Here is a 12,323-nt window from a genome sequence, read left to right as displayed (position 1 = left end):
CAGTTTTACTTATGTTTAATATTGACCAACATTGGTATTTACATTTATTGATATCGATATCTAATCATGCTTCTCTCTCTGATGGTCTTTAGGCCTCATCAGGCTCCTTCTACCAGGCCGCCTCCTTCAGGATAAATTCTCTGTGCCAAAGTAAAGTTTTCTGAGTTTCATTTCAGACACTTTTATTGGCTCACATTTAAACAACATTTATAGTGAATTAATTAAACTTCACCATATTTGGGGCCTACCATAAGCATAGCATAGGAGAGCAGTCAATGCTTTGCAAAATAAAGGCCTCTTCATTACGCACAATAATTCATGTAGGCATACGGCTCACTGTTGTGACCCAAACCTCAACCAGTTTCTTGAAATTATACTAACAAAGCCAATTACCACAATTGTAAATGCATTTGATATCACTGAAGAGTCTGAACTTATGCTTAAGACCTTCAAAATAAGACACCAGGTGCTCTACAAAATAAAAACCTAAATAATATACTGAGAAAATCATTGCATTATAAGGATCTTTATCATGATCCCAGTCATCACTAAGTCTGGCGATGCCAGTCGTCACTAGGTGTTGTGACTTCAGTCGCCATCAAGCATGAGCAAGGAAGTTGCCACCTGGTAAGAAGACATATGCCGACACAAGGTTTCTCCCTCTTACCTGATGTAAGGTGAACCCAACTAACCCCATTAAGCCTTTGGTGCCAGGTCAAATATTGTGCACCAAGTGGCCGGCCCCTTCTATATTTGTTTAGAAATGTTCTAGTTATTTTTATAATTCCTCCAAACTACTGATGGAAAAAAAAAGCTACAGAATACTAATAAAATGATAATGATCCTGATGCAAAACAACCAGAAGGCAGCTGCTCTGCTGGCTTATAAAATAGGATGACAACATCTGTTAATAGAAGATGAAATGATCCAATTTTTTAGTGATAAGGTCCCAATTTTTCAAAAGCATCATCCCATCAGAATATAGAAGATCTCAGTTTTAATTTTCTTTGTAAAAAGGATTAACATAATAATGAGGAATAATTAGCAGTTAGTGTTTATATTTCGGAAATGTAACGCATAATGCATGTTTCTATAAGACAACCAAACTGTGTTAATCTTCTAAAACACCTGAACAAAAAGTTTCATTTGTACTTTAACAGACTGAATATAGCAGAGGAAATAATAGTGAGCAGATGAATGGAAATAGGTTTAGTTTTTAGCCAAGAAAGCAGATTTAATATCATCTAGTTTTTTAAACTAGCCCAGCATGTAGGTCTGAGTGGTGAATAGTTGGTCTGAACTACATTGTGATGTGAAATAGTCCAGATCTTCTTTTACTTATAGTTTATTTAGATACACATGAAAAATATTTGCATTTCTTAAGAAGTAAAAAAAACAAACAAAAAAACTCTCCCTTGAGATTGTTTTGATATTTTTAATTCTTGCAGTTTTCTGTCTTTCTCCTTGTTTTACTCACAGGGGTTCCAGGAAGACCTCTCTCTCCAGGGAAACCTCTCAGACCCGGGGGCCCGTCCTTCCCAGGGCCTCCTGGAGGACCGGGGTCACCCTTGGTTCCCTCCTTTCCTGATGGACCAGGAAGACCCTGCTCTCCAGGTGGACCCGGCTGGCCAGGATGGCCTCGCTCACCCATGGGGCCAGTTTCTCCTGATGGACCCTAAAAGGATGGAGGTGGAAGAAAGTTTTAGACATAGAGGTAAGATCAAAGCTGCGACATGTAGGTAGAAAATTAAGAAAAGCAGTAATAAACACTAAACAAAATTACATTTATAGCAGAATTAATGAAAAATGAGCGGTAAGATAGATGAACTCACCTGAGGTCCTACGACTCCAGGAGGTCCAGGTGGACCCACTTTACCTTGGAAACCCTGCAGGAGAAAAAAGCAGGTAAAAATACTAAAGAAGCAGCTTCCTGATGAGAAACATCACATCGATTCATGAGGTCACCACAGTTTGATTTAAAATGACTTAGATAAAATCCTGGTTTTAGATGTTTGGGTTTTTGGTCAGTAATCTGTGAGAATATTAATCCAGAGAAAATCTGCTGACTCCTGACATCTGTAAAGCTAAAATAGCTCCTATTAATCCAGGACCTTAATAGAAATTTTGCTTTGGATGAAGCTGAACTTTGTTAATCTCAATGACAAACAGACTGAGGTTGTTTTATTCCGATCTGACCTGCTCACAGTGAAGCTGCTGGATCATCTGCCTTTCTGTCAGGAATCTCAATTCTTGATTCAGATTCAATTAAATCCAGTAAACAGATCACTGCAGTGGTCCAGTCTAGCTTTAATCATCATTAGTTAAATCAACGTTGATCATCTTACGATGATGTTATGTTTCATTTCTGTCTTCTGCTGTCTTCTTCTTCTAATGGGGACAAGATGTCTTCTTTATATCGTCTTTATTTCTTGATTAAATGTTATCACTTCTCTACAGATCTTTGCTCAGGATCAGAGAAGATGGAGATTTCAGCTCTTTCTGGGATCTCTGCTGGATCTTTAAGCTTTTCTGGTGCCTTTTAGTATTTTAACTCCAGATAAAACCAATGGGTGGCCGGTTTACACAAGCACTGCTTTTATGCTATTACTGCTTATTTTATTGCTTATATTATTCACCTTGTATTTTATTTATACTATTGCTTTTTGTAGATTTGTTTTTACCCATATGGCAGTTGGTTTCCATTTGGTTTGTAAGATGCTGTCTTATTAAATGATGTTTAGGTTTTGCTGAAGGAAGCTCAACATGTGATTTAATGTAACATGTAGTGATTAAAAAAACAAAAAAAATTAAAAAATGTCATAATTTTATAGAATAAATTAATTGCTAAATGTTTAACAAACATAAAGACATTCAGGCAGTCTGAATGTCTCTAATGTTTACAGGTCGGGAAATGAAAAGTATCATACATTTGTCACTAGGAGACAACATTTACAACAATCAAATTGTGAATTTCAACTGGAACACTCTGAAAGTCGGGATTACGAGAAGGAAAGAGCAACAGGATGTTATTAAACTTCTCTTTCCTTCTCTGGTTATTTGCAGCATTTTTTTTTATTCTGTCTGCAGCAATAGTTCAGTCGTTCAGGTTTTATTTGTGTTTAGAGGACAACATGTTAAAATGCTATATTATGCTTTTAATAGTGGAGCCGTGGAGAATACAAGGATCCACAAGCAGGAAACTAAAACATTTACCTCAAACTCCAACTTCTAAATTCAAGTTTTAGAAATAATGAAATGGATAATTAAATAAAGATTAATAAAACGTACAACTTCTCCTCTCTGTCCAGGATGTCCAGGCAGCCCATCTTTTCCTGGGGGTCCCTGCAACATGAATTAAAATAATAAGCAAGGAAATAATGGAAAGTTCAGAAGAAGCTGAAGAAACATTTTATTAAAATGTCTTACAGGAGGTCCTTTGGGTCCAGGGAAGCCATTGGCTCCCTGAGGTCCAGGCAATCCCTGGTTTAACACAGAATAGGATATTTGTTAGAAACAGTGTGGTAAAATGTTTGAACTGGCAGATTTACAGCAAAGAGTTACCAATCAGAGGAAGGCTTCCTGTAGTGAACATAAATTAGCACTCACCCTCTCTCCAGGAGGACCTGGGGGGCCATCGCTTCCAGACGTTCCCTAATTAAAACAAAACATAATTAAATGAATAAATACACAACAGAAAAGGACGCATTTACCTGTTTTGGCTCAGCTTCAGTCTAGTTCTGCAGCAGGATGGTTTAGAGCAGTAAAGGTGTTATATGAGTCAGACGTAATGTCATGTTTTAGCTCAGGCCTTTTAAAAAACAATAAATTAAATAATAATTATCAGTAGTAAAGAAAACATATGGATGAAGTTCTTCTGAACAGTTTGGACTGAATTATTGTTTAAACCAACCTTTGCTCCTGGTTTCCCAGTCGCTCCCCTCGGTCCTCTCTGGCCTCTTGGGCCCTGAAAGACATAAGCAGCAATTATTGATCAATATTCAATAAAAAAGTCAAATCAAAACAAAAGTAAAATATCAATAAACTCTGCAGAATCTATAACGTCATTAAATAAATCATAACCTTGATATTCATGTAACTGCAATAATAATAGCTGCAGACACAGGGTTCTCTGCTGACCCCTGGAGGTTCAATCTCGAACTGCAGCAACAGTTAAAAATGTTGCTGAATGACATCAAAAGTAAAATTATCATTCAAATTATTTTCTGGTCTTTGTTCAGTTGAATTTTCTTTTCTTTGCAGATAAAATGATCAAACTGTGCAGCTTTTTTCAGCTTGATAATAATGTAAATTATAATTACCGTTGGTCCTCTTTGTCCTCTGGGTCCCAGTTTTCCAGTAACACCCTGATTAAACAAATAAAAAGATTTTAAACAGAGGTGTAAGCTAAATGATTAGACTCTACATAAAATAATCTGCAAAATATTGAGTGGTGAATTATGCAATTTAACTAAATGCAAAATCCCATCATTATTTCAGCTGAAAATAATATCTGATCAGGTAAATTATCTTACCCTTGTTCCCTTCTCTCCGTTTGACCCTGGAAATCCAGGGAATCCCAGAGATCCCTAAATAAAGAAGAAATAATCTTAATATCATCAGATATTTAAAGAAATACCTAACTTAATACATCATGATGTACATTTCTACCTTTGGTCCTTGTCTTCCAGGATATCCAGGAAGTCCAGGAACACCAAGTTTACCCTGAAGGAAAAAAGTGCAACATTTAATAACAGAACCCATCCATCTTTTTTCGTCACCTCTATAACTTTTAAAAATGATCAAAACAGCCATGGTTTGCAGTAGAAAACAACAGAAGAGACTAGTAGGCAAGCTATATGCAACAAGAAGAAAAGCATTTAAATAAAACAATGATTTGGGATGATGCAGCAACTGACATAAGATAATACTGTAATATCACCAAATAAAACTGCCTTAAATTGTTTAAATACACAAAGAAGAAACAATAACATGTCATGATTAATGTAACATGACCACAAGAGGGCAGCATAATGTTTCTTTTAATTGATCTTTTAAGAAATACAATTTAGTGAAAATTTGCTAATCCTGGCAAACTTAGTCAAAAAAAAACTTTATAAACTGTGTTTATTTCTGATTAAAAATTAGATGGATATCTATGAAAAGTGAAAATCTGACATTTTATTTAAAATCTTTGACATTTTATAAAGAAAAGCTTATCAAAAAATATTGTCCTCAATGACCAATAGATTCATTTTATTGGCAATAGAGCGATCAAACCTTTATTTTTTTAATTGATTATTATTCTAATATTTAGATGGTTTATCTCAACATTTAAGCTCCAAATCTCTCAGGTTGAGAGGCCTCCGTTCCATCACCCTAATCTTTAGTTCATTCTAGATCAGATCCAAGTCAGAACTCAGGCTCCAAGTTGTTACTGTTCTGTGTTACCACTTTAAACCTAAATCTGCCAGATTTTAAATAATCTCTGCTTAAATTAATGCTGTAAATATGTTGGTTACTTTTTACTTGTAGCATAAAATAGAGGAATTTACAGTAACACTGTTTTTTTTTTATAAATAAAAAGTAGTAAATAATTGATTGATAGAATTCTGATATTTTGACTGGTCCTGATTAAAGGTCAATACCTTCTCTCCAGCCAGGCCAAGTGGTCCAAGCTCACCAGGGGGCCCCACACGTCCCTTTGGCCCCTCTGGACCGTCCTCTCCTCTGGGTCCTGGCAGTCCGATCTCCCCCTACAACCAGGATAATCAACGAAGCCTTCAGTCAACAAATGCAATTATATATGGAAAGTAACCACACAAAGTAAAACATGAAATGATCAATATAATAAAATTTTATGTATTCCAATCAGTTCATGTTTAATCCAGTAGGACGTATAATTCATTTTACCCTCTCTCCTTTAACACCAAAGTCTCCTTTAACTCCTGGGAAACCATCTTCTCCCTGAAGGTAAAATAAAAGACGTAAAAAATTGGAACAAGCCTCCTATTGTTGGTGTGAGGTGGATATTATTAGCAAAGTAAAATAATTGCATGTCACCATGTTTCCATGATGTTTGTCATTATGGAGGAATTAAAGCATGAATGTTTTACCTTTTCTCCTTTGTGGCCCTTTAAACCACGGATTCCTTGAGCTCCCTGAAATCAGAGGATAATGTTATCAGTGCACTGATATGGAAAATGGGAAGCAAGAACCTCTACATGGCTCAGGTTATTTTACTTTAAATGTAATGTATGATTTCCCCAAAACTACAATGTCTTTACATTGAGGCAAAAAACATAATTTTAAGTGAAGAGCTTGTTAAATATAAATAAAATGTGCCGACCTTTACACCCCGAGGGCCAGGATAGCCGATAGCTCCCTGAGGACCGTTTGGACCCTGAAGATTGAATCAAAAGAGGAGTTAAAAATTCTGAAACAGTTCAAGTTGCTTCTTTTCACTTTACAAAGTCTAAGTATGTGTTTTTTTTTATGAAAACAAGGAAAATGATGGATGAAGGTAGAGAAACAACCCACCTGATTTCCTTTGGTGCCAGGTGGCCCCTCCTTTCCTGGGTGACCCTATACATAAAAGAAACACCCCTCTCGGCTTAGTTTTGAATAGATTAATTTCAGTTATTATAAAACCAATCAGAATAACTTACAGGAGGACCATCAGCTCCTGGCATCCCAGGCAGACCTGGTTTTCCAGTGGGGCCCTGCAGACAGTGTCAATTAAAATATATTATAAACAAATAGCTGGTAATAGAGAGGGAGGCTTTTCTGATGCATTTAACATCAATAAGGAAATTAGATTGTGTTTTGTAGTAACATATTTGTAATTAGATTATTTTCCAAGGTGAATTTCATAATTGAGAAATCTGAAGAAACTTTATAAATTCTCTCATTCATCATCATCCTGCTGCCAATCAGCAGCCTCATCGACTACCGACTGAAGTTAGCATACAGAGCTAACATCAACTGAACACATCACTGTGCTCCACTTTGTCATATCCACCATTAAACATCAAGAGCTCCAAGAAACGCTGCTCTATGTTACCTTTATTTCTGCTTGTAACATCACACTGACAGACAGACTGAGACCAAAACACCAAAAAATGGCATAAACCCCTCTAAGTTTTTTAGATATAAACCAGGTTCAAGCACAAAACCGAGCTGTTCCTCAAGGTGTGTGTATCACCTCATGTTTGTCCCAATAAACCTTCACATTCAGACATAAATGATCCAAGCAAAACACTGAATGTATGTCATTGTGTTTGTTAATGAGCCTGATTAATGTTATTTAATGGTAACAGATGCAGAGGTTGATGTGTTGGTGAGTGAGGTCAGATAAATCTGTCTGGTAGCCACAGTAAATGAAAGAAAGCATTAAATAAAGTCACCTTCAAAGTCTGATGTATGAATTAATATTAACCTGGATATCCAGGCAGCATTGAGCTCATCACTGGCTGCGATATCTCAGATTTATGGATAATTTCATAGAATATTTTAAAGTACAGAATTAAATAATTCATTTAATTATTTTGTCCCTGATTAAGTCTCTTCTTCAATCAGAGTGTTGTGTTTAAAAATAGGTGTTTCTCAGGAACCCCAGAGTGGTTAACAACTGAAATTAATAATAATAATTTGAATAACAATAAAAAAAAACTAAAACAAAGCAAAAAAATAAAAAAGTGGATCAATCTATAAGATTTAATTTGGGCAAACTTGTGATGTTTCAGCTACATTAGGTCATTATATTTAGGTGTTTTCTAAACTTTGGTGGATTATTTTTGATCTTTAATAATCTGTCTGTACATGATGCCTCGTCCATTTTCTCCCATCTATTCTTTCTCTTTTTTCTTCATTGGAGATGTGCCTCCATTTGTTTAACACCTGTGACGAACAGGGATGCTGTGGGTCTAGTAGATCACTCTGTTGCTCAGCATATATATCCAATAACAATTATCTAATCTAGGGAGTTTAATCCACTGATAAACCAGTCATCATTATGGGAAAGGAAACATTGGTAATCCCTGAAAATGGGCTCCCTCCTCATTCTATCAGTTACAAAGCCTCGAGCATAGTGATCCATGCTACAGCATTAGACAAGAGTGATTCGGCTACATTGAAATGTTTAGAACAACTATTCCTATGAGAAAGGTGATGGTGAGAGAACCTTTATAGATTGCTAACACTGTCAGCATATCGTCGCCCTGCAGCTTTAGCTCCAATAAAGTTGATCTATTAATATAGTTTCATATTCCAAAAATTCCCAAAAAGTTAAAAAACAATCCACTGGACTTTGTTTTCCAAGATCGAAGGCGTTTCGCTTCCCATCCAGGACGCATTCTCAAATTAAAATATCTGGATTAGCGTTGAGTTCCAGGCTTTTATAGAGTAGCCTAACTAAGCCTTGTTATGACTTAGAAAACATGCAAATGGAACCGACAGAACAGGTCCTCCCCTTAGTAATAGGGAGTCATTATGGTCTTTATTGGCCTGCAAGACCTGATACTGTATCGGTACTGTACAGTATCGATCATCAGAGGTCTTAATCTGAGGGCAAGCTGGCCGTATTGTAGCGCTGATCCACTGAGCCTGATACCTAATCTGATTTAATCTCTTCATGTTCCACAGATTGACCCACGGTAGACAGCAAGGCTCTACAGAGGGTCACCAACAGTTCTAGAAGATCATCATCCACCTTCTTTCCTCACTAAAAACAAACAGCTTTCTGAGGACATATAAAGTCTTGAGCTGAACTATAGGAAGTCTGTTTTTTGTTTTATGGCTTTACTGTTTATTTGATTCTTTACATGGGTCAGCGAAGCAAAATAGTTGTACTTTACTTTCTAAAAAGTGAGAAAGCTGCAAAGATTTGGTTTGGAGAAGTCTATAAAAAAATAAAATAGATTAGCCCAAAAACTGTTTTTTGTATAAGAAATGACTGATTAACCTAATCTACAATCTGGACTCCCACAAGGTTCCCTTTAGGACAGATTTTATTTCTAGATAAACTTAATAAATTACTTCAAATATTAAATTTAAACCACAATAATATTGAAAGTTGTTTCAGCTAGTAATGATCAATGCTAGTTTAGGTCTTAATTCACTGATTAAGACATCAGTGTTGGTTTATCAGCTGAAGCTTCTACGTTTTAAGGGAACCTACTCTGAGTGAATACAAACTAATCCAGTTTGTTCTAGTATTTGACCTTTACGGAAACACTGCAGGTTTCATCTACAACATTCAATGGGTTTGTTGTCTGGATAGGAAAAGAAGTCATACAGACTGTGATAATAAAATATAAATAAACAGATAACAGTTAATATGTTGGTATAATAAGAAAGGTTCATGACAATTTTACAGAGAAATGTTTCTTAACTTTGAGAGGAGAATAAACTATAATTCAGATTTCTAATTTTATTCATACAATACATTTTAATTAAAGGAATATTCCAGACCTAAAAACGTTTGCAATTAAAACTGCTTAAATATAATTCTTTTATTTCTAGATTTCCCATAAAGTAAAAGGCTTCTAAATGATTTCCTGTTTGTCTTAAAGCAGTTTGTCTCTTCAGTGTTACAAAAGATGTTTTTACAGTTAGTATGACACCTTGTTTTTGTGGATTATGTTAGCATAACATAACATAAACTGATGTAAAAATACAGCTTATCTTTTATAAATGTTATCTTTCCATTGTTTTATAGTGCTTTTCTTAAGTTTATTCATATTTACATTAACTATTGTTAGATTTGATTTGCATACATCTTGTTTTTCTTTTATCATTACTGTTTTTGTTATCCTAATTGTCCAATAATTAATTTCTTATTCAATTATTGTTTTACTTTATTTTACTTTCGCAGAAACCCTTTAAGCATTTTGCCTCTCTACCTTCAAAGAGTTAATTATTTTAAACTGTTTGTGTATTTCATTGAGTCTTTAAAAAACCGAAACAGAAATAAACAAATTTAGCTATTTTAAATGTTAAAGAAACAACAGAAAAAAAAACAACAAAAAAGAAAAAAAAAAGAAAGTTATGGAGCATAAATTTGCTAATCTGTTCGATTTCTGTCTGAAAAATCTGCCCAGTTAAGTGTATTTTTACCCATTTATTATGCATTTCTGTATTACTTAAATAAAGTCTAAATCTGGTAAAAGCTGTTTTTTTTTTTTTTTTTTCCAAAGGTCATTGTTTCTTAAATAGCTTCAAACTGTTTCTGGCTTCTCACCTTCTCTCCTGGTGGTCCAAGCGCCCCCTGAGGTCCTGGCAATCCCTGCAAAAAAAAGAAAAAGAAAACAAAATTACTGAAATTATGAAACAAACCAAAATGTAGAAATGATTGTAATAAAAGCATCCTAATGCAGACTTAAAGAAATTAAGATGAGATCAAATCCTCAGTAAATGCATAAAAAGGAGGATCAGCAGAAAGTTTGATAGAATAAAAAAAGGTCAGTTTTTGCAATATTTTTAGAGCTACAGTAAAAATACATCGATCTGTCGCCCCCTAGTGGTCAGGCTTACATTGTTCTGTTCGGGCGAGTTTGCAGCTTTTTAAAGCTGTTCTTGTTGGAATCAATGCAGAATAGTAGCTCATTTTTTTTCTGTAATAACAGCATTTTCTTTTTTTTTTATTTGCATCATTCTGCAGCAGCTATTGCCTTTTGTTCATCCATTTGTAACTCCTTTACTTCCTTTAGGGCATCTTTAAAGCAGCTTTTTGAACTAGAGAAACATTTAAGCCCCTGTGCTTTAGCTTTTATCAGACTGAATGGAGTTTCTGTGAACATTGATTACCACACAGTTAGTCAGATTAAGCTTAATTGGTAAAAGTAATGCATGAACATTCTTTGATCTGAACATTGCCTCATAGATGGTTTGTGTCAGACTGTAGATGGGTTTTCATAAAAGCCACATTAGTAAAGGACATATTTAACGGCGGTTCCATTACTTATTCTCCTGTGTGGATCTCTTCTTCAAAGTCCTGTTTCCTCGATCAAAGCAGCTTTGTATTAACCCGAGGTATCTTTTCCCTCCTTTTGGCACCTTCTTTTGTCTATCGAGCCGATATAAATAAAATCGAGCAAGGAAATTTCTCCACTGTGAGATCAATAAAGTCTATTATATCTTATCATCTTTGCCACTTGGTGTGGCTTATAATTTCAGACCTTCTAGATCTTGGAAGGTCAAATTTGTGCTGAACTCAGAAGATTTTTAAACTACTGACCAGAACACAGAATCGATTAAAGTTTTTGTTACTGTTTCTGACCTATTCCTCATTCAGACCTCAACATCTTTCTCCCTGACCTTTCTGTTGTGACTTGCTTAGTTTTCATGATGCATGTATTTTCTGCTTTATGTTGTTCAATCACAGAAGATCCATGTAAACATTTGTGGTTGTTAGCTTGCAGCCAAAGCTGGACTGAAACTATCCAAGGTAAACATTTATTAATCACTGCAGGTATTTTATGTTACATAATCTTTGCCCTTTAACCATGCCTGACTCTGGTCTATCATTTACATTTAGGGGAAGGTTAACTACAAGGTGGCATTAAAGAGAATGAGATTATTAAAATGCCTTTTTCAAAATTAGATAAAAAATAAAGTTCATAGTTATTTTATTACTCGATAATAAACAAGACTAAACAAGAAAGTCAGCAATCCCACATATTTTGCGACTAAAACAATTACAAACTATCAGATGCAGCTTAATCTGATAGTCTAATAGTGACTGAAACAAACTGTCTGGATGGATAAAATAAACACCTCAGTCCATATTTCATAGACAGCTGATTGTGTCTCACCTGAGTTCCTGGAGTTCCCTGCTGACCTGGAGGTCCTGGTTCTCCTTGGGGGCCCTGAGTAACAGAAAGACAGAAAAAAACAGTGAAGAGAGACAGTCTGAATAAAACCACTGATAATTTATTTCTGAATAGTTATTATTTATAACAACCAGATGATAGAAAACTACATAAAGAGATAAAAAAAGACAGAGTATTACAGAGAGAGACTGACCAGGTTTCCTTTGGGGCCATGGGGTCCATCATTTCCTCTAACGCCCTAAAATAAAACAGCGAAGACAGGATTTATCATTTGAAACTGGCTGAAGTCTAAAATATACTTTATCTGAAGTTATTAGCAAATAAAGCAGATTATCCGTCATTAATGTTTATATTCCCTGTTCTGTTGCATTAAAGTAATAATTAAAAGGAAAAAAATTCATTTTATTAGTGACAAATGAGTCTGATATCATATCCACATTTTTCTCGATATGTTGTTTTGTTTAAAAAAGAATGTGAGACGATCAAATGTTCATT

At 35.1% G+C, this 12,323-nt stretch overlaps 1 protein-coding gene across 5 annotated transcripts in view; it reads right to left on the bottom strand.

Annotated features, from left to right (window-relative positions):
* The window catches only part of col11a2 (collagen, type XI, alpha 2), a 52,261-nt gene that overhangs the window by 13,326 nt on the left and 26,612 nt on the right, over window positions 1–12,323 (bottom strand). For all 5 annotated transcript variants that reach the window (XM_038302809.1, XM_038302813.1, XM_038302811.1 and 2 more), the window contains 18 exons: window positions 12,022–12,066; window positions 11,811–11,864; window positions 10,238–10,282; window positions 6,666–6,719; window positions 6,538–6,582; window positions 6,347–6,400; window positions 6,114–6,158; window positions 5,911–5,964; window positions 5,646–5,753; window positions 4,669–4,722; window positions 4,533–4,586; window positions 4,320–4,364; window positions 3,911–3,964; window positions 3,607–3,651; window positions 3,427–3,480; window positions 3,289–3,342; window positions 1,833–1,886; window positions 1,478–1,675 (listed from right to left, as the gene is read on the bottom strand). In XM_038302809.1, coding sequence (XP_038158737.1) covers window positions 1,478–1,675; window positions 1,833–1,886; window positions 3,289–3,342; window positions 3,427–3,480; window positions 3,607–3,651; window positions 3,911–3,964; window positions 4,320–4,364; window positions 4,533–4,586; window positions 4,669–4,722; window positions 5,646–5,753; window positions 5,911–5,964; window positions 6,114–6,158; window positions 6,347–6,400; window positions 6,538–6,582; window positions 6,666–6,719; window positions 10,238–10,282; window positions 11,811–11,864; window positions 12,022–12,066 — 1,116 coding nt within the window. The remainder of the gene's footprint in view (window positions 1–1,477; window positions 1,676–1,832; window positions 1,887–3,288; window positions 3,343–3,426; window positions 3,481–3,606; window positions 3,652–3,910; window positions 3,965–4,319; window positions 4,365–4,532; window positions 4,587–4,668; window positions 4,723–5,645; window positions 5,754–5,910; window positions 5,965–6,113; window positions 6,159–6,346; window positions 6,401–6,537; window positions 6,583–6,665; window positions 6,720–10,237; window positions 10,283–11,810; window positions 11,865–12,021; window positions 12,067–12,323) is intronic.

This window comes from Cyprinodon tularosa, unplaced genomic scaffold (assembly GCF_016077235.1).
Source record: "Cyprinodon tularosa strain WSP-4 unplaced genomic scaffold, ASM1607723v1 ctg5, whole genome shotgun sequence".
Classification (NCBI taxonomy): domain Eukaryota; kingdom Metazoa; phylum Chordata; class Actinopteri; order Cyprinodontiformes; family Cyprinodontidae; genus Cyprinodon; species Cyprinodon tularosa.
The sequence above is the reverse complement of the archived record's forward strand: the minus strand, read 5'-3'. Positions and strand labels throughout refer to the sequence as shown.